The 26,073-nt window shown below is 40.0% G+C and overlaps 1 protein-coding gene across 1 annotated transcript in view; it reads right to left on the reverse strand.

Moving 5' to 3' along the window:
• Window positions 1-9,209: 9,209 nt before the first annotated feature.
• Vps50 (VPS50 subunit of EARP/GARPII complex) overlaps window positions 9,210-26,073 on the reverse strand; it is a 115,466-nt gene continuing 98,602 nt past the window's right edge. Inside the window, exons 23-28 of the mRNA XM_057784866.1 lie at window positions 20,150-20,298; window positions 18,772-18,868; window positions 18,162-18,320; window positions 13,889-14,010; window positions 12,237-12,426; window positions 9,210-9,828 (exon numbers count right to left, since the gene is read on the reverse strand). Coding sequence (XP_057640849.1) covers window positions 9,709-9,828; window positions 12,237-12,426; window positions 13,889-14,010; window positions 18,162-18,320; window positions 18,772-18,868; window positions 20,150-20,298 — 837 coding nt within the window. The 3' untranslated portion in view covers window positions 9,210-9,708. The remainder of the gene's footprint in view (window positions 9,829-12,236; window positions 12,427-13,888; window positions 14,011-18,161; window positions 18,321-18,771; window positions 18,869-20,149; window positions 20,299-26,073) is intronic.

The raw sequence follows: 26,073 nt of genomic DNA on the forward strand, positions 1-26,073 counted from the left end.
GATATCTCACTCAGGATAGTGTTTTATATTTCTATCCATTTGCATGCCAAATTCGAGAAGTCATTGTTTTTTACCGCTGAGTAGTACTCTAATATGTATATATTCCACACTTTCTTCATCCATTCTTCCATTGAAGGGCATCTAGGTTGTTTCCAGGTTCTGGCTATAGATTGCCGGGCAAAATCTGGGAACTTGCGGGTGAGGTGGCATGGGGCTAAGGGGAAATGGGGTGAGAAACGTGAGAAGGGGAGGATGGGGGGAGCTTGGGGGAATGGGATGGTTGGGATATAGGAAGGGTGGATACGGGAACAGAGAAATATATATCCTAATTAAGGGAGCCATCTTAGGGTTGGCAAGAGACTTGACTCTAGAGGGGCTCGCAGGTGTCCAGGGAGATGTCTCCAGCTGGTACCTTGGGTAACTGAGGAGAGGGAACCTGAAATGACCCTATCTATACTGATGAATATCTTGCATATCACCTTAGAACCTTCATCTGGTGATGGATCGAGATAGAGACAGAGACCCAATTTGGAGCAACGGACTGAGCTCTTAAGGTCCAAATGAGGAGCAGAAGGAGGGAGAACATGAGCAAGGAAGTCAGGACCACGAGGGGTGCACCCACCCACTGTGACAGTGGAACTGATCTATTGGGAGCCCACCAAGGCCAGCTGGACTGGGACTGAAAAGCATGGGTTGAAACCGGACTCTCTGAACATGGCGGACAATGAAGGCTGATGAGAAGCCAAGGACAATGGCACTAGATTTCGATCCTAATACATGAACTGGCTTTGTGGGAGCCTAGCCTGTTTGGATGCTCACCTTCCTGGACCTAGATAGAAGTGGGAGGACCTTGGTCTTCCCGCAGGGCAGGGAATTTGTACTGCTCTTCAGTATCGAGAGGGAGGGGGAATGGAGTGGGGGGAGGAGAGGAGAGGTGGGGATAGGGGGAGGGGAGTGGGGGGAGGGGGCACTATGTGGGAGGAGGGGGAGGGAAATGGGAAACGGGGAGGAGGCAGAAATTTTAATTAAAAAAGAATAAAATTAAAAAAAAACCTATAAGATGAGCTAGTCTTAACATTTACAATTATTACAACAGAGCAATAATAATTCACTAACCATTAATCACTGACAAGAGCTAAATGCCATTTTATCAACTATAAAGTCTATATCAAAGTTAATTTTTAAACTAACATGATACATGTTTATGTCTCCTTTTCCCTGTACCACTTCTGTTTGCTTTTGGTACAAATGGAATTCATCTTCAGGTTCAAATTTTTTTCTATTACAGAAAATAATTTTCAAAGGAATTGAATTACAAGTCTTTTTATGGTACTTTTCAATAGACAAGCGAAAGAAAGCAATTTTACAGTTTCACTTTAGCATTTAGTTAAATAAAAACATTAAGAGGACGTTCTCCTCTCAAGATCTGTGAAGAATTTTGATGGGATTTTAATGGGGATTGCATTGAATCTATAAATTGCCCTTGGTAGAATTGCCATTTTTACTATGTTGATTCTCCCAATCCAAGAGCAAGGGAGATCCTTCCATTTTCTGGTATCCTCCTCAATTTCTTTCTTCATAGACTTAAAGTTCTTGTCAAATAGATCCTTCACTTCCTTGGTTAGAGTTACCCCAAGATATTTTATGCTATTTGTGGCTATCGTGAAGGGTGATGCTTCTCTGATTTCCATCTCTGCTTCCTTATCCTTTGTGTATAGGAGGGCAACTGATTTTGTGGAATTGATCTTGTATCCTGCAATGCTACTAAAGGTGTTTATCAGCTGAAGGAGTTCTTTGCTGGAGTTTTTGGGGTTGCTTATATACACTATCATATCGTCTGCAAATAATGAAAGTTTAACTTCTTCCTCTCCAATTTGAATCCCTTTGATCCCTTTATGTTGTCTTATTGCTATTGCTAGAATTTCAAGCACTACATTAAAGAGGTATGGAGAGAGTGGACAACCTTGTCGTGTTCCTGACTTTAGTGGAATAGCTTATATGGAGAAACAAAAAAGCCAGGATAGCCAAAACAATCTTATATAATAAAGGATCGTCTGGAGGCATTACCATCCCTGACTTCAAACTCTATTACAGAGCTTCAGTATTGAAAACAGCTTGGTATTGGCATAAAAACAGAGAAGTCGATCAATGGAACCGAGTAGAAGACCCTGATTTTAACCCACAAATATATGAACACCTAATTTTTGATAAAGGAGCTAAAAGTATTCAATGGAAAAAAGAGAGCATCTTCAACAAATGGTGCTGGCAGAACTGGTTGGCAACCTGTAAAAGAATGAAAATAGATCCATATCTATCACCATGCACAAAACTCAAGTCCAAATGGATTAAAGACCTCAATATTAGTCTGAACACACTGAACCTGATAGAAGAGAAAGTGGGAAGTACTCTACAACATATGGGTACAGGAGATCACTTCCTACGTTTATCCCCAGCAGCACAGACATTAAGGACAACATTGAATAAATGGGACCTGCTGAAACTGAGTAGCTTCTGTAAAGCAAAGGACACTGTCACTAAGACAAAAAGGCAACCCACTGACTGGGAGTAGATCTTCACCAACCCTGCAACAGACAAAGGTCTGATCTCCAAAATATATAAAGAACTCAAGAAACTAGACTTTAAAATGCTAATTAACCCAATTAAAAAATGGGGCACTGAACTGAACAGAGAATTCTCAATAGAAGAAATTCAAATGGCCAAAAGACACTTAAGGTCATGCTCAACCTCCTTAGCGATAAGGGAAATGCAAATTAAAATAACTTTGAGATACCATCTTACACCTGTCAGAATGGCTAAAATCAAAAACACCAATGATAGCCTTTGCTAGAAAGGTTGTGGAGAAAGGGGCACACTCATCCATTGCTGGTGGGAATGCAAACTTGTGCAACCACTTTGGAAATCAGTGTGGCGATTTCTCAGGAAATTTGGGATCAACCTACCCCAAGATCCAGTAATACCACTCTTGGGAATATACCCAAGAGACGCCCTATCATATGACAAAAGTATCTGTTCAACTATGTTCATAGCAGCATTGTTTGTAATAGCCAGAACCTGGAAACAACCTACATAACCTTCAATGGAGGAATGGATGAAGAAAGTGTGGAATATATACATATTAGAGTACTACTCAGCGGTAAAAAACAATGACTTCTCGAATTTTGCGTGCAAATGGATGGAAATAGAAAACACTATCCTGAGTGAGGTATCCCAGACCCAAAAAGAGGAACATGGGATGTACTCACTCATAATTGGTTTCTAGCCATAAATGAAGGACATTGAGCATATAATTTATGATCCTAGAGAAGCTAAATAAGAAAGTGAACCCAAAGAAAATCATATAGTCATCTGCCTGGATAGGGGAAGTAGACAAGATTGCAGGGCAAAAACTGGGAACTTGCGGGTAAGGTGGCATGGGGCAACGGGGAAATGGGGTGAGAAACGTGAGAAGGGGAGGATGGGAGGAGCTTGGGGGATTGGGATGGTTGGGATATAGGAAGGGTGGATATGGGAGCAGCAAAGTATATATCCTAACTAAGGGAGCCATCTTAGGGTTGGCAAGAGACTTGATTCTAGAGGGGTTCGCAGGTGTCCAGGGAGATGTCCCCAGCTGGTACCTTGGGCAACTGAGGAGAGGGAACCTGAAATTACCCTATCCTATACTGATGAATATCTTACATATCACCTTAGAACCTTCATCTGGCGATGGATCGAGGTAGAGACAGACTCAATTTGGAGCAACGGTCTGAGCTCTTAATGTCCAAATGAGGAACAGAAGGAAGGAGAACATGAGCAAGGAAGTCAGGACCACGAGGGATGCACCCACCCACTGTGACAGTGGAACTGATTTATTGGGAGCCCACCAAGGCCAGCTGGTCTGGGACTGAATAAGCATGGGTTGAAACTGGACTCTCTGAGCATGGCGGACAATGAAGGCTGATGAGAAGCCAAGGACAATGGCACTAGGTTTAGATCCTAATACATGAACTGGCTTTGTGGGAGCTTAGCCTGTTTAGATGCTCACCTTCCTGGACGTAGATAGAAGACCTTCGTCTTCCCGCAGGGCAGGGAATTTGGACTGCTCTCCAGTATCGAGAGGGAGGGGGAATGGTGTGGGGGGAGGAGAAGAGGAGTGGGGATAAGGGGAAGGGAGTGGGGAGAGTGTAGTGAGTGCTGGGGGCCATCTGTAGTAGGGAGCTGCGGGCCTCTTCCCACAGCCCGGCTCATGGTTGCCTGGCTAGCTTATGCCCCAAAATAAAGACACACAAACTCTATTCTTTTAAACACTGCTTGGCCCATTTCTGTTCATGTATGTAGCACCCCAAGGTGCGCTTACCGGGAAGATTCTAGCCTACGTCCATCCTGGGTCAGAGCTTCATCGTGTCTGCTCTGGAGAAGAGAGCATGGTGTCTGTCTCCCAGAGGAGCTGCCCTGCATCTGAGCTCACTTCCTCTTCCTCCCAGCATTCTATTCTGTCTACTCCACCCACCTAAGGGGTAGCCTATCAAATGGGCCAAGGCAGTTTGTTTATTGACAAATGACCTTCCTCCATCATTTCCCTTTTTTCTGTTTAAACAAAAAAAAAAAAAAAAGGAAGGCTTTAACTTTAACATAGCAAAATTACATATAACAAAACAGTTATCAAGTAAAAATTACAATATTTACATCTATTTTATCTTTATCATAACTAAGGAAAACTATAACTATAACTATCTATCTATTATTCAACTCCATCAAAGACTCCAGAAGAATACAATATTACCTAAGCAAACAAAAAGTAAGCAACTTCTAAACTCTAGAAATGACAGAGACATCTCACTGCCTGGACAGTCACCCAAAGTTCCTCTGTACCGTTGGGGCATCCATCTTCGGCCTAAAGGTCCATAGTATCCAGAGACGTTTCCATGAAGCAGGAAATTTAAAGGCCGTTCAGTCACTATCTGCTGTGTCCTGCAGAATGTCTCGCAGACTCTTTCATGAATCAGGAACCCCGAAAGATCATCTCACCTTTAGGCAAGTTCAGCAGTCCTCTCTCTGCGGGTTCTTTGTGTCTAGTTTATGCAATAGTCCAGGCAAGAGCAGTTTCTTGTCCAAATGGCTATCAAACTCCATAAGGATCCTCTTCGATGCCCATCTTCTTCTTGAAGTAGATTGGTGCTGCCAGGAGCAGATGTGTCTCATTGTCATGAAAAACCTTAAGTTATTAAAACATTTAAAATACCATATTCTCTAGCCTTTGAAAGATATGATGAATGCCTATCTGAAATATATGCATGCACATCTAGAAAATCTAACTAACATGACTACAAACTTGACTATTATTGATAATTATCCATTAACAACCTATACACATTACATTTTTAAGTGAACTACACAATCACAATACCTTAATCAATATCAGAAATACATATACATATAATAAAATTGACCTTAAATTAATATCAGTAAACCAAGATTCATATCAATGCAAATTATTCACATCTATATCATCTCCCCCTTTAAATGTAAAAGAACATTTATAAACAATATATGGGAACATGGGCGCAGTTTTTTCTCTCCAAACTGCTTCCTGCTGAATGGGGGCGCTGTTATTCGGGTCTTTTATGAGATAACCTGTCTGCTAGGTTCATCTCAGTTGGCAGTTGAGCGAAGCAATTTTTTAAGGGTGTTCACAGCAACCCTTCAGGAGGGCGTGGTCTATCATACCATATCGTGATCAAAGAAGCAATCCACAGTGTCTCATCTTCTGTGAAAACAAAAGAAGAAACTCTTTTCCAAAGTATCATATCCTTAGATCCAAATTCTGAAGTCAAGGTATTTTGAAAATATCTATCTTGGATTAGTTCAGCAGCATTTATAAACAAATATCTTTTAGCAGATGTTGCTCTTTCCTCAGCATTCAAACAATTCAAAGAGAGCATAATAACATACAGTATCAAGATTTTCTGTGTACTTTCCATCTTTGTGCGGCTTTATTTTAACTCTATTTTGTTTATTTTTACTTTTGTTTTATATTTTCTGTATATCTTTGTCCTGGAATAACTCTTTAGACCAGGCTGTCCTTGAACTCTCAGAGATCTGTCTGTCTCTGCCTCCCAGGCATTGGGATTAAAGGCACGTGCTACCACACCTTAAAGTCACAGAGGTCAATCCCCCTCTGTCTCCTAAGTGTTGGGATTAAAGGTGTGTACTACCACACCCAACTGCTTTCTTCCTTATTTTTTTTTAAGAACTTTTAGCCTGCATATACTTTTAACACACTGTAAACAATTTAGAAATTTTCTTTGTCTTTGAATATCTCTTTACTGTATATCTCTCTTTTTCTGACCACATGAGTCTTTAATTTACCAAGCAATATCAGTAGGACGAAAGCCGTGGCTTTGACGGCTGGATCCAGCACATTCCTTAGCTTTCCAGCCTCATGGCTGAGGTACCGGCTGTAGCCATGTTTATCACCACAACTCTGTGGCGTTTCAAGGTCCTTGCCAGCAAACAAGCTGCAATACTATATCCACAGACAACATTCAAGTCCTCTCTCTGTAGTCAGCCCTCCTGTCTCAAACAGTCAGAGTTTGCCCTGGCAGGATGGCCCAGAAAGCCGGCATTTTAAAACAGCACAATTTTTTTCCTGCTATGGCTGAAAACCGAAAAGCATGCCTTCAGCTTTTCACCAACACTGTTTTAAGTGTTTCGTGGCAGGACCTCTTAAATGAGCTGCAAGGTTTCACAGCTGAAGCTGAGTCAGGAAGCCTCTCTTAGATGAGAGTACTTGCTTGCATCTAGCAAGCAGAGCAGACCCAAGAAATTGCTGCTACCAAGAAAACACGCTTTACTCTAATCTTTCCCAAGCTTTCTCAGGCTTTCTGTGGATGCAGTTATCCACGTGGGCGCCATCTGTAGTGAGTGCTGGGGGCCATCTGTAGTAGGGAGCTGCGGGCCTCTTCCCACAGCCCGGCTCATGGTTGCCTGGCTAGCTTATGCCCCAAAATAAAGACACACAAACTCTATTCTTTTAAACACTGCTTGGCCCATTTCTGTTCATGTATGTAGCACCCCAAGGTGCGCTTACCGGGAAGATTCTAGCCTACGTCCATCCTGGGTCAGAGCTTCATCGTGTCTGCTCTGGAGAAGAGAGCATGGTGTCTGTCTCCCAGAGGAGCTGCCCTGCATCTGAGCTCACTTCCTCTTCCTCCCAGCATTCTATTCTGTCTACTCCACCCACCTAAGGGGTAGCCTATCAAATGGGCCAAGGCAGTTTGTTTATTGACAAATGACCTTCCTCCATCAGGAGAGGGGGCAATATTTGGGAGGAGGGGAGGGAAATGGGAAATGGGGAGCAGGTGGAAATTTTAATTAAAAAAGAATTAAAAAAAAGAGGAGGTTATTTCTAAAGATTTGATAAGTCACCACACAGCTTTTCTTCAACAGAAATCTGACTTGAAAGCAGATTACGGAGATGATTAAGGTGGACGTTGAGTGCTCTAAGGGTCTTTCTAAATAAATGGAAACAAATTAGTTCCTTTGAGCTGGTGCACATCTTCCTAGCATTTTAAAATGTGATGCAATAAATTTGGATAAGTAGTTATAATTTCTCAAAGAACATCAAGCTCCCATATGAACATAAGATTCTGAATTCTTCAGGACACTTTCACATAAAATGTTTGAATTAAGAAAAACTTAGAGTCTCAAGGGTAGGGATTCCTACAGTCACTTTTTTAAATAGCAAATTAATTCCATTTACTTTTCCAGCTTTTCAGTTCTTTTTACCATAGTTCACAAAATACTATAGTGTTGTCACTTGATGTCACTGTATAATGTATTCCAGAAATGTCTGGTAGCTCTCCTGTTACAGGTAATTTTGTGACTCGAGCCTCCTGTTACTGTTTTGATATTGAACTTATTATGGTAACTTTCAATGCAAAAACAAAACAAAACCTTTACCAAAAGCACTAAGAAAATGTTCTGGTTTTATTCTGCAGTGGGAAAGAGGGGAGCAAAGGTGGACTTACAGGTCTGCAGAGCACACAGCTGAGTCTCTCATCTAAGGAACCATTTCTTTTCTATCAGTCCTAGTGCCTAGAAAGAACCAGGCTCTAACAGGCAGGTAGTTGTGACTCATTTTACACAGAGGTAACTAAAGTAGAAATGAATAGAAATCAAAAATAAAATCCCTGCTTAAAAAAATTAGCAGCTCCTAGTCAATTAAGAAAGAAATTGGACCGATCAGTTCTTTATGTATTTAACTGAATATACCATTTAAACATAAGGACCAAGGTTATCTCAGGCTTGTTTTTAAGTGGCTACAAATAAATGAAGGCTAGGGGGAATTTACTTTATAAGTACACAACTCCCTCTCACAAGGCGAGCATAAAGTTCCACACTCATCTTGTTATACGAAGTAAGTCTAAAATTGATGCTAGATGAGCCGCAGAACGAAAGGCTGAAGACAAATGACACCCATCAGTGACCCCAAACACAGCAAGTGCGGAAGGTTCACATTATACCGTTCAGCCTCTTGGCTGAGGAAAATGAGTGGCCACTTTCTCATCAGTCCCATGCCCAACCACAGGGCAACCACTGTTCTTCGCCTCATCCCCTCAGATTCACTAGACACAAGGCCAATTTCTAAAGAAGTTCCTCAGGGTCCTGGGGGCCACTAATGTCACAGATCCTGCACAGTCACCCCTGCCCCAACACCACCCAGCTTAGATAACTGCTATTCCAGGTCAGAAAGAACACACATTTGATAGTGACTCTATTATCAGGAGGTGCTCAACTCCAGCAGCTCAGAGCAGCAACATACGGGGATTAGTTGGGTTCTGAAGCGCCACACTGAAACATTGAAAGATTTCACATCTGGTCACCAAACAAATACTTAAGGAAGGCACACATATGACTAACACCAGTTCTACCTTCAGCCATTCAACCCAGTCTTAGCTGTCCTAAAAGTTGAATTCAGAGACAGCAAAGCTTGTATAATATTTCACATAAAGATATGGAAATTTGTAACATTTGCTTAATCTGCTCCCCATGCCCTGGAAAAGCACATGCAATGAAATGACCTCCACCAGGTGTCCCGGGATTCTAGGGAACTAAAATAAAAGCACACTAAAAACATCACACTATTGCTTCCTGAAATCTTCTTGCCGGTGGAAACATCAGAGTACAGCTCACACAGTCGATCATTGAGGGTGACATTTATTAAATTTCATCATTTATGATCACTATTATAACCAAATTAACTCTGGCAGAAGCTCTGACAGTTAAGAATAGAGAACATAGTGATTTTCAACTGTTTTACTTACACATTCTTTTTAAATTCTCATGCAATGTTCATAATTAGGAAGTACTGCCCATTCGCCCTCTCTAAAGACACATTAGTCACTGCTCCTTCTCATATGTACTTATCATACACTATTTGGTAAAGTGTATAATTGTAGCCACATAATAATTATGACAGGAAGATACTTTCTGGAAAAGGTTACAACAAGTAAGAGCAAAATTTGAAGAGACTGGAGCATACAAAGTCACTTAAGCACACCATATACACTTGAGTATTTTCTATTTTCCAGTTCAAAAGGACATTCTCCAAGTTTTCTTGGCAGAGAATTGTCAGGAGTGCACAAAGAACTCCTTTCATGTCTACAGGCTGAGAGAAGATCGATGCCTCTGAGGACAGAGTTGTGCTCATTATCTTTTAGGCCTGTCTATATCATCTATAGCTGCTAGGAGCTTTTGTCTTGCTTTTTTATTGATATGAGATCCCAGGCAAACATTCACCAGGTTGGTCAGCTGCTTCGCTGAATATTCCTGCCCAAAGAAAGAAAATCCAAGTTTAGCACTCAATGTACAGATTCATCTGATCAATACAGCAGGTGATCAGGCAGATATCTGATGCCAATGGATGGTTCTGAGAACTGTAAGCCAGGTGAACAGTAGACATTACAGCTGGAGCATAAAATGCAAACTGTCTACTGTGCTCTACAGGCAGGGAGCTGGGGCAGAATAAACTGGAGGCAGGCAGCAGTAGAATCTGTTCAAATAAAACCAAGTGATGAAGTGTGCTGTTTATCGCTTTAAAGCCCACACAGACTTCATACCTGTTTCTGTGGTAGTCTGTAAGTTATCAAAACATATTGCCATTTTAAATTTTAAAATGTACTCTACATTTTACACTTCAGTTAAAAATCTCCAACATAATAATGATTCATTTATGACATAAAAACAAGGCAATGAATCAGAAAGACACCTTAGAAGACGTAAAGGATTTATTTTTATGTATATGAGTATTTTGTCTTTCTATATGTATATTTTCCCTTTATATATGTATATGTACACATGAGTTTGGTGTCTGCAGAGATCAGAAGAGGGTGCTGAATTCCCACACCTGAGTTACCGAAGTTTGTGAGCACCATGTAGATGCTGGAAGTCAATCTGCAGAAGCAATAAAAGTGCTTTAACTGCTGAGTCATATTACAACTATCAGGCAATTAGTGAAATGAAGACTAAATATCTTTCACTGTTCTTATCTATCTAGTTTAGGTGTGCAACAGTTCACTGGTAGGATGGGTAAACAGTTCCTCAGAAATGCTGGCATATTGTTCTTCTTCTGGAACAGGAGTTAAGACAGGGAGGGACAATTGTGCGCTTTCACCTTTAAGAGAACAGAAAGCCTCCTGGTACTGAAGGCGCTGTTAAAGAGAGCAGCACGTTAAAAGGAAGAGATCAGTCTAAACCCCAGGAGACGGCTTCATTTAAGTGCCTGGCACCACCTGACAAAGCATCTTCTGTCTGCTCAGCAGTCAGTATCCAACATCACCGAGCACTGGACTTGCTCTGGCAAAGAGCAGTTTTAGAAGCTCCCCACTGTTCAGTTCAGAACCTGTAGGACATTCCCTGCTGTGCTGAAAAATGTCACTGAACTGCAAATACTGTCAGTTAAACTTCTACAGCACTAAGCTGCAAAGTTGACTTCTATATTAAAAGAATAAACCTTAAAGGGGACATCATTTCTGCATCAAGTAATAGACACCTAAGAGCGGTGCTCTCCATCCTTCCTTAGGCACTCTGTGCATCCTCACAGCTCTCCCTCAGCACCAACACTGAGCACTGGCAGCTCACTGCTGAGTAAGTGAACTCACAGCAGCCTATAGATAAAGGGTGAACGTTCTGGTGCTCAAATATCAGTGGGAAGACGAGTCCTGAAGTTTTTCTCAATTCTGGCTAATTTATCAAAAAGTCCTTAAAACCAGCATGTACATCTCAACTTTTTCCAACCAACATTAGACTTATATATGTTTATAAATTATAGATTTATAAAAATACTAAGGTTCATTTCATCTTTGTACAATATTAAAACTCAAAAGGATAAGTCAAATAAGTTAAATACAAGTGATAACTCATTTCCTTACCCAAATGAATAAAACGTTACTCAGCTGTTACCCATTTTTAAAGCCCACGTGAACACTGGAGTTACTGCAAGTATTAAGATTTGGTGGTTTTCTTTACTTTTCATCTCTCTCTTTTTTCTTTCTTCTTCTTATAAGTTTAGTTTGGTTGCTTTTATTTTGTTCTGTTGGAGACAGAACCTTATGTAGACAAAGCTGGTCCTAAACTCACTGTAAAACCAAGGTTGGTCCTGAAATTAGGATACTCCTGCTTGGTTGCAGGTAACTTTTCGCTCTCCTCAAGACCCCTGCGAACACTGTCTATCTGGACAAATAATCCAAGGGTCAGACAGACTGCACTCTGCTGAGAATGTTCGTGTGTGTGTAAGGTGTAGAACTTTAGCATTCTAAATAACTGAAGAAAATCAATCAAATCTACATTAAAGGCAAAATCGAATGCTTTGTAAGAGTGTAGCCATGTGTATTAATGTTTTCAAATCATGCACACAGGTCACCATGATGAGGATGCTACCATTTCATTGTTTAAGAGTACAAAAGTTAGGTTCTACAGCTTATGAATCATTTCAGTGTTGCTACATTCAATTTATTTTGACACAAATCATGTTCGGTCTCTTCCTGAGATGCAGGATGGGAAACCCACTGCTCACGTTCTAATTCTAGGGTCAACAGGAAGCCATCGCAGAGCCAGTGTGAATGTGGAGAGAGCCACCTAAGCAGTGCTTCTTCGCATTTACTGCATGGTTCTGAGTCACACAACACACCAGACAAGAAAAGCACACGGCACAGAGCACATGCTGACCCTCTTCTCACCCTGTGATCTTTGATCCAGCGCTCCATGTCATTCTCAGTTAGGTAGTATGCTTTGATATATGTTTCCACAAACTCTTTATCGGGAATGGGTCTAATATCAGTTAGCTTTTCAAGTTTTATTAAAAATTGTTGAAAATCCAATTGCATCAAGGCACGACCCTCATTACTGCACTTCTTGACATTGGCGTATCTAAGAGACACAACAACAAGATAACAAATGATGAGATGCTGAGAAAAATAGTAGAGTCTTGTGTCCCAGGAATGGGCCGTGCTCCTGCGAGTCCTTTACCTGTTTAGTCTTTAGTATTATTCCTATCTATTCTTTACTTTCCTCATTTGCAAAACAAAGAAAGTAAGTCGCTCAAAGGTTCTCATTTGGTCTAGGAACTAGTTTTCTGCATTCAGTTAACACAACTGTCTGAAAGACAAATAGACTCAATCAGGTACTCTAGCTACCAAAAGTTATTGTTAAAACTGTTCAAATACTCCAAAGCCATATTCAAGTTAGAAAACACTTCAATATTGTAGCAATTCAATGAAAAGGGAACAAATGAAACAGCTCTCCCATCAACACTATTCATATTTTCCATAATAAAATGATTCATGGATATATTCTGATATACCTCACTACTGAAATACTAGATATTAAGGTAGATGCCTAATAATGACAGATATATAACCCCACAGTACAATATTTTACTACTCCTAAATCAGTGATATATTCAATGTTAGGAAATGAATCATTTCCTTTAAAAAAAATTGACCAAAAAAATCATAGCTTATATTATTTAATAATCAATGGATTTTTGTGGTTTATTTTTTTTAATAATGTGCCTTATGTGGAAGCTTAACACATATTTATCATTTTTTATTTAAACAAATTTATTTCTAATATTTCTAAGCTGTGGCTGTTGACACAGCCATCTTTCATAAAGTACTATGCTTTTAATAGATCATTTCCATGACTTTCTCACTTTCTAAGATATTCTTCTCATAACGAGACGCAAAGAAGAGAAATCAGATGAAAGACGGTATAAAATTCACTGTGCACACAGTCTTTGAAATAGCTGTTTGCATATTGAGCACATTTTCTTCTATATTACCACGTACAAACTAGGAGTCTATGGAAGATGAAGACAGGAATGAGCAATGACGCAGGCAATCTGAACACCGACTTTGCCATCAGAACACCAAGAGTTCAGAGAGTTCAGGAGCCCTCTTTGCATCTGAACACTGTGAACCTAGACAAGTTACTCATTCCCTCTGAGTCTGGACTTCCTGACCTATGATTTTCCAGTAATAATTACAAACACAGATAAGTCAGGATTTGCCAACAAAATCTGTGAAATCTTTGCCTCAGTAAATAATATTCAATAAATGTTATGAATACTCAAAACTTATTATATAATCATTATCAGTTTTATTTTTAGATAATCTAGTGGTTCTGAATTGCTTATCTTGGTCCAATATCAAAATCAACAAAATAACCCACAAGAGATAGGCACAGTGTGAGCTATGGTTCCCTCTCAAAGTTGGTCTCAAGCATGTAACCTACTGATCATTACCTCTATCTATGCTTTCCATTTATCAGTAACATACGTCATTCATATAGTACATTACAAGTTAAGAAACAATGCTTTCTTGAAACTTACCCTTCGACAATAGTCCTGTTAGCTAACCGTATACAATGTTCCCAAAGTATATTTGAGACAGGCAAGGGTATCCGAACTCTCTTAGAAACTTCATTTAACTTCTTGTTAAACTGCTCAAATTCCTAAGGGGAACAAAAGTCATGGCTATAATTTTAATGCCACAGTATTTCCCCACAAAAAAAAAAAAAAAAAATTAAAAAAAAATAAAAAAAGATCCAAAGACATAGATTTTAATTAAATGAAACAAAAACAGGGGTGGGAATTAATGACATAGGCAAATTGGATTTAGTGTAAAAGTTTTTAAAAATATAATCAGGGCTGGCAAAAATGGCTCCATAAGTAAAGGCCCTTGTTGCAGAAGACAGTCATGAACAAAGCCATCTTCTGACCTCACGCCCATGCAGATCTTTCTCTCTCACATACACACCATAAGTAAATAAACATTTTAAGAAAAAACACAGACTACACTATAGCACAGAACATATTACATTTATCTAAAGAGAAATAAGCTTCAATTGACTAAACAATTTTAATCATGATTAAATATTTTTACATGTCAAACTTTTTGATTGTCTACTGTGGACTAAAAAACCTGACTGACTTAATTTGGACGGCATAATTTTTAAATTTATTTTAATATACTTTCAACTCAAAATTAATTATTCACAGCTTGTCAGTATTTACACTCCCTTGAGAGTAACTAATTGTTTTCTTCCATAATCATTATTTAACATTAAATACATTATTACATACATATAAAATTATTTGAAAGTTACATCCTAGTCACAAAACTTCAGTACAAAGGAAAACCAACATTAAACATTTTTATTAAAGAAAAAACTAAGCATTTTTATTGTCTTAACTTTCACAACAAGACTATATTAATAATGAAAACATAAAAACCTAATTTAGGAAACATGAGTGACCTTACAATAGCAGTAAGTAGTTCATCTTTCAGTGGATGGCATATGGACTACTGTCAACTAAATGCTCACAACACAGAAGGAAGGACACTGGCTCTTCCCTGGCAATATATTTTACATAAACTTAGGAAGGATTAAGGTGGAACTTTTCTGAAGAGAGAAATGGCATAATGTTTAGCAAGTTGGGACCAATCTGCAATCACAAGTCCTAATGAGAGATAGGAGGAATCACCTGGATCAGGTCAGGTGAGCTGCACAGATGATGGCTGTACCACATACTGCTTCTTGGCCACTTCCCAAATAATAACTTTTCTTGATGATTTATTTTTTAAGTTCATTGTTTTTAATTATTATTTTTTTTAAAGAAACGTGTTTCCAATTCACTAAGCTAAATAAGTAATTGCTCTCCACCAGCGGTTTCAATTCTCAGACCTCACAGAGGAGCAGCACTGACTGTGGCATTCATTCAAGCATTTGCTATAGTAAACCACTCTGGATTTCAAGTCAGACTTCGGTAACTTTTATTAATATTTTACTTTAGAAAGTTATAGTCTTAATACACAAACTTACTATTTATTGCTAAGTTTAGTGTTCACTAGTATGACTTGTTAAACAAACCACTGCATTTTACTCAGGATTCCATGAGAACAAGAACATCACTTTTGTTCTCGCACAATTTAAACTCAGGAAAGTGACACAAAGATCAGAAAATTAACCCGTACGTTTAAAGATGGCCACGGGCCACTAAAAGTATCAGAAAATTAACCCGTACGTTTAAAGATGCCACGGGCCACTAAAAGTATCAGAAAATTAACCCGTACGTTTAAAGATGGCCACGGGCCACTAAAAGTATCAGAAAATTAACCCATACGTTTAAAGATGGCCACGGGCCACTAAAAGTATCAGAAAATTAACCCGTACGTTTAAAGATGGCCACGGGCCACTAAAAGTATCAGAAAATTAACCCGTACGTTTAAAGATGGCCACGGGCCACTAAAAGTATCAGAAAATTAACCCGTACATTTAAAGATGCCACGGGCCACTAAAAGTATCATAAAATTAACCCGTACGTTTAAAGATGCCACGGGCCACTAAAAGTATCAGAAAATTAACCCGTATGTTTAAAGATGGCCACGGGCCACTAAAAGTATCAGAAAATTAACCCGTACGTTTAAAGATGGCCACGGGCCACTAAAAGTATCAGAAAATTAACCCGTATGTTTAAAGATGGCCACGGGCCACTAAAAGTATCAGAAAATTAACCCGTACGTTTAAAGATGGCCACGGGCCACTAAAAGTATCAGAAAATTAACCCGTACGTTTAAAGATGGCCACGGGCCACTAAAAGTATCAGAAAATTAACCCGTACGTTTAAAGATGGCCACGGGCCACTAAAAGTATCAGAAAATTAACCCGTACGTTTAAAGATGCCACGGGCCACTAAAAGTATCAGAAAATTAACCCGTACGTTTAAAGATGGCCACGGGCCACTAAAAGTATCAGAAAATTAACCCGTATGTTTAAAGATGGCCACGGGCCACTAAAAGTATCAGAAAATTAACCCGTACGTTTAAAGATGGCCACGGGCCACTAAAAGTATCAGAAAATTAACCCGTACATTTAAAGATGGCCACGGGCCACTAAAAAGGATGGATTCAGATAAATAATCTGAATAATACTGGCTTTTCTTCAGAATAATCATTCTTCAAGGCATTAAGATGTGAGAGCAAGCAGTGCCTTCCAGCAGTGTACTTCCTGAGGACAGAAGTCTTTTCCTTTATCCCCTGGGTCTGATATTTGGCACGGACAATGGTTCCAAAGTTTTGTTACCTCACGTTTATCTCCTGAAAACCCAGCCCCCAGAATGTGGGAAGTGGGGTCTTTGAAAAGTGACCGAGCATGAGGACAGAGTCCACGCGCCCACCCGGGACTGACGCCGTGACAGCTGCCCCGCCCCTTTTCATCACATGGCCAGGCAAGAGGTCAATGAGATTGGTGGGAAACCAGCCCAGCCCACAAGTGCTAATCTGTAGGAGCCTTGACACTGTCCTTTCTAGGCATCTGGATTCTGACAAACAAAATACAACACAACACCAAAAAGCACCTACCTGATTTATTGCCTCAATAAACCAAGGAAACATGTCATATGAATAAAATCGCCATATTGTTTTAAAATGAGCAGACATCATTATTTAAAAATTGCACTTAATTTTTACATTCCAATTTAAAGTGGCAACTGAGATTGCAAAAACAAGAATCTCTCAATTCCAGGAAAGCAAAAGCAGAAGCCGCACACCTGTCATTCACCACTCAGATCCCAACGGCACTCCGAGATACAACTAAGCACAGCCTTTTGAGTCTGTCTGGAGACAACCTGCTAGCCCTGCAGAGGGGCATTGTAAGTGGTGGTCAGGCACGGCAAATAAACCCTACCTAACCTATGTTCCAAACTACGGCTTCACTGGTTCTCAGGTATGCCAGGTAAGAATGATTATAAATGAGATAAAAACGAGGAGTCTACAGGTCAACTCCTCTATGTTGACAAAAAGGAAAATGAAGTATTTCTGAAAGTTGCTTTTCCCAGACACTCTTTTTTAGATACTCCACATGGTACCTTTTCTTTATTTCATTATTAGATTCCTTCTGTGACCAGGACAATCAAGGGGCACCTCCCACCTACTTCCTATACTCCTCTTTGGTGGCTCTGTTTTGTTCACACAGACACCACTGGACAGTAACTGCCTCCACTCAGCTGGGAGCTCTCATCTCCACTGACAGGCTGTTCCTCAGAGTCACACAAGCTCCTTAATGAACAGCTACACTGGCAGATTTCTATCAGGTCAGGTACAAGTCAGGTGGTCATAAATATCACCTGACTCACAAGTGAAACAAAGGGAACTGCAACTCTCGCTAGGGAACTTAAAAAGCAGGCACCGTCCACACAGAGTATCACAGAAGACCTTGCAAAAGGAATGTGATTTCTAGAAAACCCAACCTGGAGTGAGGAACACGACCCTGTCAAAAGAATACACACGGAGCTGTAGAAATGACTGCGTAGAAACACCTTCTTAGGTTTAGAGCTGTGACTATTGGGGTCCTCTCAGGAAGGCAGCCATGGCTAATTCAACATTAGAAACTAGGGAGCAAAATTAAAAGAACAAAAACCCCCCACAAAACCACAAATCTGTAAGTATCTCAACCCAAAACAGGTACAGAATTCAGAGTTTGTGTGCCTCAATTCAACTCCATGCCCCCATCCCAGAAATGAGTAGCAACCAATAGAATCTCCCATTTTAGAGCCCATGTCTCTTAAAGTGATCAACAGCAAGGACAGTTCCCAGAGCACTTGCCTTCAGCAATGCGTCCACATATATGTTGTGTTGTGACATGATCTCTTTGACATCCCATTTCACATTAGTCATGAGGAGAAGCATCTGTTCATAATCAATGGCTTTACCAGCCACAATCCAGTAAATGGGTTTGCGTAGTTCACTGGCAGTTGAGACAGTCTGGAAAGTTACACAGAAACAAAACAATTACTTCTAAAAGTGCTACACCTAAAAAGAATGTTCTGTCCTTTCCTAGTATGTACTATATAAAAAAATACAAATTATACATTTAGAGATTTCAATTAAAAAATATTTAAACATGAGATAAAGGCCTTGTTTTCACTTCCCCTCTCTTCCTGTTACCTTAGTTTAGGATTCCACTCTCACTCACTGCCCCAGCCCCACCCCTAGGGATACCATCCTTCTATCATCTAGATCTTACGTGTCCTCCCCTCTCCCCTTCTCTCTCTCTCCCCCCAGACTAAAATTTGTAATGTTTACTCAGAAGTTTATTGACCATAGGAAGCCAGACATAAATGGAAGGATATTTTATTCAGCTCCCCTGTCAACTTAAATGACGGTGGCAGCTCTATCTGTCCCAGGTGCAATGACAGACCACATCGTCTCTGACCTGAGAATAAAACTGCTGAAGAAAGGGCTTTTTGGCTGCAGGCATCACAGCATCCAAGTGTGGCTGAAGGAACTCAAACTGTTCAGCCAGGAACACCCTAAAGAGAATAAATAAGCACAGCGTAAGCAGCCACAGGCTTCAGAACCAGTCACTGCTGCTGTGTAGTGAGTCTGCTAAGATCACAAGCCAACTGAAAACCACTTTCTCGTTCTTTAACACCACACAGCAGCGGATGCCCATTTATCAGTAAGTGGAAGAGGCATTTTGGCATCGGATCCCTTGGGACTGGGGTTATGGATGATTTTGAGCCACCATGTGGGATGTTGGGAATTTAATGCTGGGAATTAAAGCTGGGTCCTCTGCAAAAGCAACAAGTGTTCTTAACCATTGGGCCAACTCTCCAGTTCATGACTTGTCTTTTAGAGAATTTCTTTTAAAGATTTCACTCAATAAGTATATACAAAAGACTCAAACTCAAGAGATTCAAAAGGGATACTTGTCTTAAATAGCCAAACATTCCTAACACACAGCACACAGGCTCAATACAGGCAGACACATCTATTCTGGGTACAGGAGTGACAGGTGGTAAGTACACCTGGATTGTTGCCTGTAGATTCACTAACAGTGAATATCCCTCTCCTTTGATTTCTGTTATGTACAAGAGAATATTTACCTTATTCTAGGCTGTACCTTATAGAACAAGTTATATGCTTTAACTGAATTAACTTGGGGGTTTAGAAAGATCAAGAGGCATTCTTGCTGATACCAAAAGTGAATTCTATGTAACAATAACAATGGACTATAGGTACCACAGATTCTTTGGCCAAGAGAGAAATAGAAATATACTACTCACTATTTAAAGTTTGACTCAACAAGATCATTTGTTAACTATCAAAACGCAACATATTTAATTACATTCATTTATATAATTAAAGCGAACCATGAAAGAATAGGGGTGATGGTGCACTGTAATCTCAGTCTGGTGAGGCAGAGGCAGGTGGATCCCTGGGGCTCACTCTTCTCCTGATCTACCATGTTTGGCAATCTCGATGCCAATGAGAAACCCTGTGTCAAAGCCAGCAGCATCAGAAGAGTAATACCCCAGATAATTATCTGGGTCTCATATGTACGAAGACATATATTTGCACAAACATTAAAGCTTCCATACACATGAGCATAAACACACACACACACACAACCATGCAATTAAAATAATCAATTAGTAGTTTATGCTAACATATATTTCACAACAATGCTTAAGTAGTTAAGTGGTTTAGGAGTAGTAGTATTATATAGCAATAAGTATAATTACACACGGCTTACTTTTTATAATTTTCCTTAAATAGTTATGGCAAAGCAACTGCTTTCAACAACTTACAAGGATTCTGTGGCTACCACTCTCTCTGCCAACCCATATAATGTATCCCCAGATGTCAAAATCACTAGTTGATTGAGGTGTGGACTGGGTACCTTCTCCTTTCTTTCTTCTGCTGCTGTGAGTGTGGCAGTAGGATCAGTTGAAACCTCCTAGAAAGGCAATACACATACAACACCTGAAACACCAGTCTCAGCAAGCCGTACTAAAACACGGTTCTAACAATGGCACTACAGAGAGTACACTCAGGCACAAGCATGGATCGGATACATACTTAGCTTCAGCCCTTCTTTCTTCTTCTTATGCTTTGTGACTATTGGAATTGCCCTTTTTATACTAAATTTAAATGATTCCACAGATTACCCAATGATGCATGGCACCATATGCACATGGCCTAAAGTGAGTCAATGCAGGGAATCTTCATTAACAGCTGCTTCACACAGAAATATCTCTCAAAATCTGAAAGGTGAGGGACTGATCCTTAAGAACCAAAGATAATGCTGGGTGGTGGTGGTGCACACCTTTAATCCCAGCAATTGGGAGGCAGAGGCAGGTGGATCTCTGTGAGTTTGAGGCCAGGCTGGTCTACAAGAGCTAGTTCTAGGACAGGTACCACAGCTACACAGAGAAACCCTGTCTCAAAAAAACAAAAACAAACAAAAAGAACCAAAGATAACATTGTGATGCCTTAATCACTTCACAATCAAGACTTAACCAAAGTAATCTTTGCACAATCTCAAGAAGGCAGGACTAGAATGCAGTTATAAACCCACAGCAAACTAACAGCACTGTACACATCTGGCCCAGACTGTTATGAGAACAAAGGTGGTCAGTGTGGATCTAGGTAAGAGATGCTGATGAACATGCTGCATGCCTCGGCACTGCCCAGGAGACAGACACTGAAACAGACCAACAGCGCTGGAGCCTAAGCACTGACACAGTTCATCTGTGGTCAGGAAAACACTCAAGTTTAAGTTCTTTTTGGTTTCACCCGACACCATGCTCACTAGCAGTCTTCCTGTTTCTAACTGATCTTCGCCAGCACTCAGGTGCCAGGCAAAGAGTAAGCAGTGTACAAGTTACACACATTCCTGAACATCACAGGAATACATCGCATATCATAAGCAATCTAGAGGGAAAGTGCCTTGAGATCTTAGCTGGGGAGTGCTTGACTGGCCAACCTGGAGTAGCTAGAGACCAGAAGTTGGCCATCCTGGATTCTTACACTCCAAATAGCTGAACAGAGTTACATCTGGGTAGACAAGCTTTATGAGAAAACCACGAAAAACTGCCGCTGAGAATACTGACCTCACACCAGTCACTTAGGTAGTCATGACATTCAAGGTCAAAGATAGATAATTTCATCTACTATTTTTGAGGGGATGTCAAGGGAGTAACATTACAATTGCATTAAAAAGAACTCCCTGGCTCACAATTAATACCCACCAATGTTACTAGTATTAATTAACCATAACCTTTGTCTGGCTTATAGCACCTTTTCTAGCAATGACTTGGCAATAGCATGCATCTAGTACATCTTGAAAAAGCTCCTAGAAGAGAAATTCAAAATAGTTTAATAGAACATATGTTGTATAAATGAGCAATTGTAAAGCACTGTGAGGAGGGGCTAATGGAGTAGGAGGGTCTTCTGTCTATGTGTTACTTTCATTGGTCAAATAAAGAAACTGCCTTGGCCTTTTGATAGGACAGCAGCTTAGACAGGTAGAGTAGACCAAACAGAATGTTGGGAGGAAGAAAGCAGAGTCAGGCAGACGCCATGGCTCTCCTCTCTGAGACCAATGCTGGTTAGACTCATCCGGTAAGCCACAGTCAAGTGGCAATACAGACTATTAGAAATGGGTTAGATCAATAAGCGAGAGCTAGCCAATAAGAGGTTAGAACTAATGGGCCAGGTAGTGTTTAAATGAATACAGTTTCCGTGTAATTATTTCGGGTAAAGCTAGCCGGGTGGCCGAGCGGGACGAAAAGCAGCCCTGCTGCTTCTTTTACAATAGGCTAAAATGCTTGCCCTACTGCTTCCCTGGTCTCTTCAACACAAATGTGTTGGCGTCATCTGTTGTGGAGTATTATCTTAAAGTGGGTTACATTTGTTTAATGATGAAAAACGTGTTGCTTTTGATTACATTGCATTTGTTTAACTCCGTGAAGCTGGGATTCTTTGCCTGTCTAAAACATCTTATGGTCTAAAAAGACCTGAACAGCCAATAGTGAGGCAGGAGAAAGGATGGGAGGGGCTGGCAGGGAGAGAGGATAAATAGAAAGAGAAATCTATCAGGAGAGAAGAGAAAGAGGTTTAAAGAAGGAGAGGAGGATGCAAGGGGTCAGCCGCTTAGCCACGGAGTAAGAGTGGAAAGTAAGATAGAGAAGAAGTAAAACCTCAGAGGCAAAAGGTAGATAGGATAATTCAAGTTAAGGAAAGCTGGCTAAAAACAAGCCAAGCTAAGGCTGGGCATTTATGAGAAAAAATAAGACTGTGTGTGATTTATCTGGGAGCTTGGCGGTGGGTCCCCAAAGGAGTAAAAAGAGTAAAACATCAAATACTGATTTGGCATTCCAACGTGAGCTAGACTAAAAGAAAACCCAACAACATCACCCTTCAGTTACAAAGCTGCCACAGATACATTCAAAGAGCACTGGAATTGCTGCCTGAGAGGGTTTTATGCAAGCGTTTTCCTTTGCTCCTGTTAACGCTGATGTATTAGGCATCAAGTTTTCTGGAAATTATTTGTTTATACTGAGTTTACATAAGAAATTATACTTAACTGCACTCGTTGGTCCCCAAACATGTCAGGCTGATACAAATGAATGGAGTGTTTGCCATGCATCGGGGGCGGGGGGGGGTAGCTTATGGCAACCCCATGAGCACAGGAGCACAGAAGTGGAATTTTATTTATTTATTTATCTATTTATTTATTTATTTATTTATTTATTTATTTATTTATTTATTTATTTATTTATTGCTGCCGTTACCCTACTACTATAAAAAGAACTTAAATGAATAGATTTTCTGGGCAAGCTGAAAATAATGTTTTTAATCTTTAAAATAATGTTCAAGCTGCATGTCATAGTGCACACCTGTAATCTCAGATTTAAGAGGCTGAAGCAGGAGATCACTAGTCTGGGACTAGCCTGGGCTAACAGCAAGATCCTGTCTCAAACAAACACTGAAAGTTGACCAAAAGTTTTAAGCAATTTAGTTATCATTGCTGTTTAAGTAAGAATGGCTCTCATATGTTCATATGTGAATACCAGGGAGTGGAATTCTTTGCTAAGATTGGAAGGATTGGGAGGTGTGGCCTTGTTGGAGGAAGTGTGTTACAAGGGGTGGGGGGACTCGGTTTTCAAAAGCCTATGCCAGTGTCTGTCCCTCCCTCTGTCTCTCTGCATGTCCTCCCTGACTTGAGGGTCAAGATGTAGCTCTCAGCTATTTCTTCAGCGCTATGCCTGCCTGCTGCCATGCTCCCTGACACCATGCTCCCTACCATGATGATAATGGACTAAAGTTCCACAACTGTGAGGAAGTCCCAATTAAAGGCTTTCTTTTGTAAATTATCTTGGAAATGGTGTCTCTTAACAGCAATAGCACAGTGACTAAAACAGTCACTAAACAGAAGATTAAAGACTTATTTCTGGCAGGACATCAACAGCACCTGCTGCTTCCTCATGTACTTTCCCTCTATTAGGACTTTACCTTGATGTGAAAAACACATTTTCTAAAATTTAAACTGAATTTGTATGATAAATTATTTCAGGAAGCATTTTTAAGGATCAAAATGGTTCCACTTGCCATTTATAACTTAAAAGTGAAAAGCAGAAGATACGTATAGAGAAATAAAACTAAAAAAGTCAAATGTTTTAACTGACATGTAGAAGTAATGTAATAAAAAGTATTTCTACTTAGTTCCATACTGATCAAGGTATTTATTATTTGCCTATCCAAACAATGTAGTGACTCCATTGTGTTTACTGTCACCACGGAAGTGAATTAAAGTTTATATGCTAACTTAAAACAATCTTAGATTGAGGTATAGTAAAGTGCAAACTAGATTTTCTAAAATATTAAATCAAGGCTTATCAGTGCAAAGATTATATATATATACAGAAACAGGGAGATAAAAAAACCACTCAGAAATAAATGTAAACTGTCTTGAAAACTTTGATTGTATCCTAGTGAGCGCTCTACCGACGTGGGAACTGAACAGAGCATCCTCAAGCAATCCTTAGCAGCTGAAGAACGAACGGTGGCTTGGTGGTTTTCATACCCTAGAGTCAGTCTGCTGTAAGAGATGGTAAGGCTAACAAAGTTGAGACATGTTTGCTGGGGGATCAATCATACTGTGAACGCTGAGCTGGCATTTGCATTAATTAAATAAAATTAACCTTATGTTAGGAGGCTGAGTTAGCAACTGCTTGACAGAAAGTAATAATAGAGCACCAGAGGGCATCTGGAAGAGAAACACAGCAGAAGGAGTAGGGAGAGTCTTTGAGTAGTACAGCTTTTTCTGTTTTTTGTTTATGTGTGTGTGTGATTGTCATTTGTTTTTTGAGACAGGGTTTCTCTAACAGTCCTGGCTGTTCTGGAACTTGTTCTTGTACACCAAGCTGGCCCTGCATCTGCCTGCCAAAGGCTGGGATTAAAAACACCACACCCCCTGGCTCTTTTCCTGTGAGTTCTTTTTTTTTTTCCCAGAGCAGAAGAATGGCCCTTTCAGGAGACATCAGCAAGGAGAGATTAGCTACTTGCTACTCAGCCTCTCTGAGCTAGCAGGTTTTCACCCCAGCCTATGGATCTCAAGTCTTATGTATACATAAAAGATAGAGGTTAGTTAAAGTCAGTGCCCATGGGAACAGAATCTCTGTCAGGCTATGGCCTGACAAGCCAGACCATTGCCACAGAAGCTATCCAGTACCTAAGGAGTCACAACGACTGACAGAAATAGCAGCAGAATAAAGTGCAACCAAAGATAAAACAACACAAGTTAGAAAGAAATGTGCACAAAAAATAGGAAGGAAGAAAGGAAAGCAATGTGGTTTTGAAATAAGACTATGAATTTGACAATTTCACCACTCAGGGACACAAATTCACCCAGTTATCACCACAAGAGTTAGGCAAATGTCACGATCGATTTAGGTCAGGAAGCTGAGTAGCTTGGGACCGTTGTTTGCTTTTTGTGTGATTCCATAATACACCTTATGGCAATACCTGAAGCATAAAGCCATGCCTGAAGGGTCAAATCCAAACTGTAGTTTGGCATTCATAGTCTAGTAACAATCAGAAGTGATAGAGAAATGTCAAAATAATTTTAATGGTCAAGTTCAAACCACCACTGATTTTGAGACATTCTATCAGAAAAAAGAAAACTTTAGTTGAGTCCTAAGATCCACATAGAATAAGATTTGATAGCCACTATTCTAAGACAAAGAGAATGCATAATGAAATATGGGAAAGTATCAAAGTAGGCAAAAGCTAATGGATTTTCAAAAACAAAGGTAAGCAGGTTAGAAGGAAGAAGGAAATAAATGCTGGGTCAAAAAGGAGCCATTATCTGAAAATGAAGATTAAAGATTAATAAACAGCAAAACCTAAAGAAGTCAAGCTTAAGCCAGGATACAAAGACCCTGGGATAGTCTATGCACACTTACAGAAGACCAGGTAAGTGCAATGCTACAGCTATGCTGTCAGCCCTCCATATCCACAGGTCTGCACCTATACGTTCAGCTAATCACAGTTCAAAAATACTTGAGGGGTAGAACACACACCTGTACTGAATGTCATTATTTCTAAAGGACACACATACTACAATTTATAAAACATTTATATTGTGCTAGGTATATATGTAATATAGACATGATATACAGTACATAGCTATGTATAGGTTATATACATATATAATGCTATTTTTGCA

The sequence above is a fragment of the Chionomys nivalis genome, chromosome 1, assembly GCF_950005125.1.
Source record: "Chionomys nivalis chromosome 1, mChiNiv1.1, whole genome shotgun sequence".
In the NCBI taxonomy this organism is placed as follows: Eukaryota; Metazoa; Chordata; class Mammalia; order Rodentia; family Cricetidae; genus Chionomys; species Chionomys nivalis.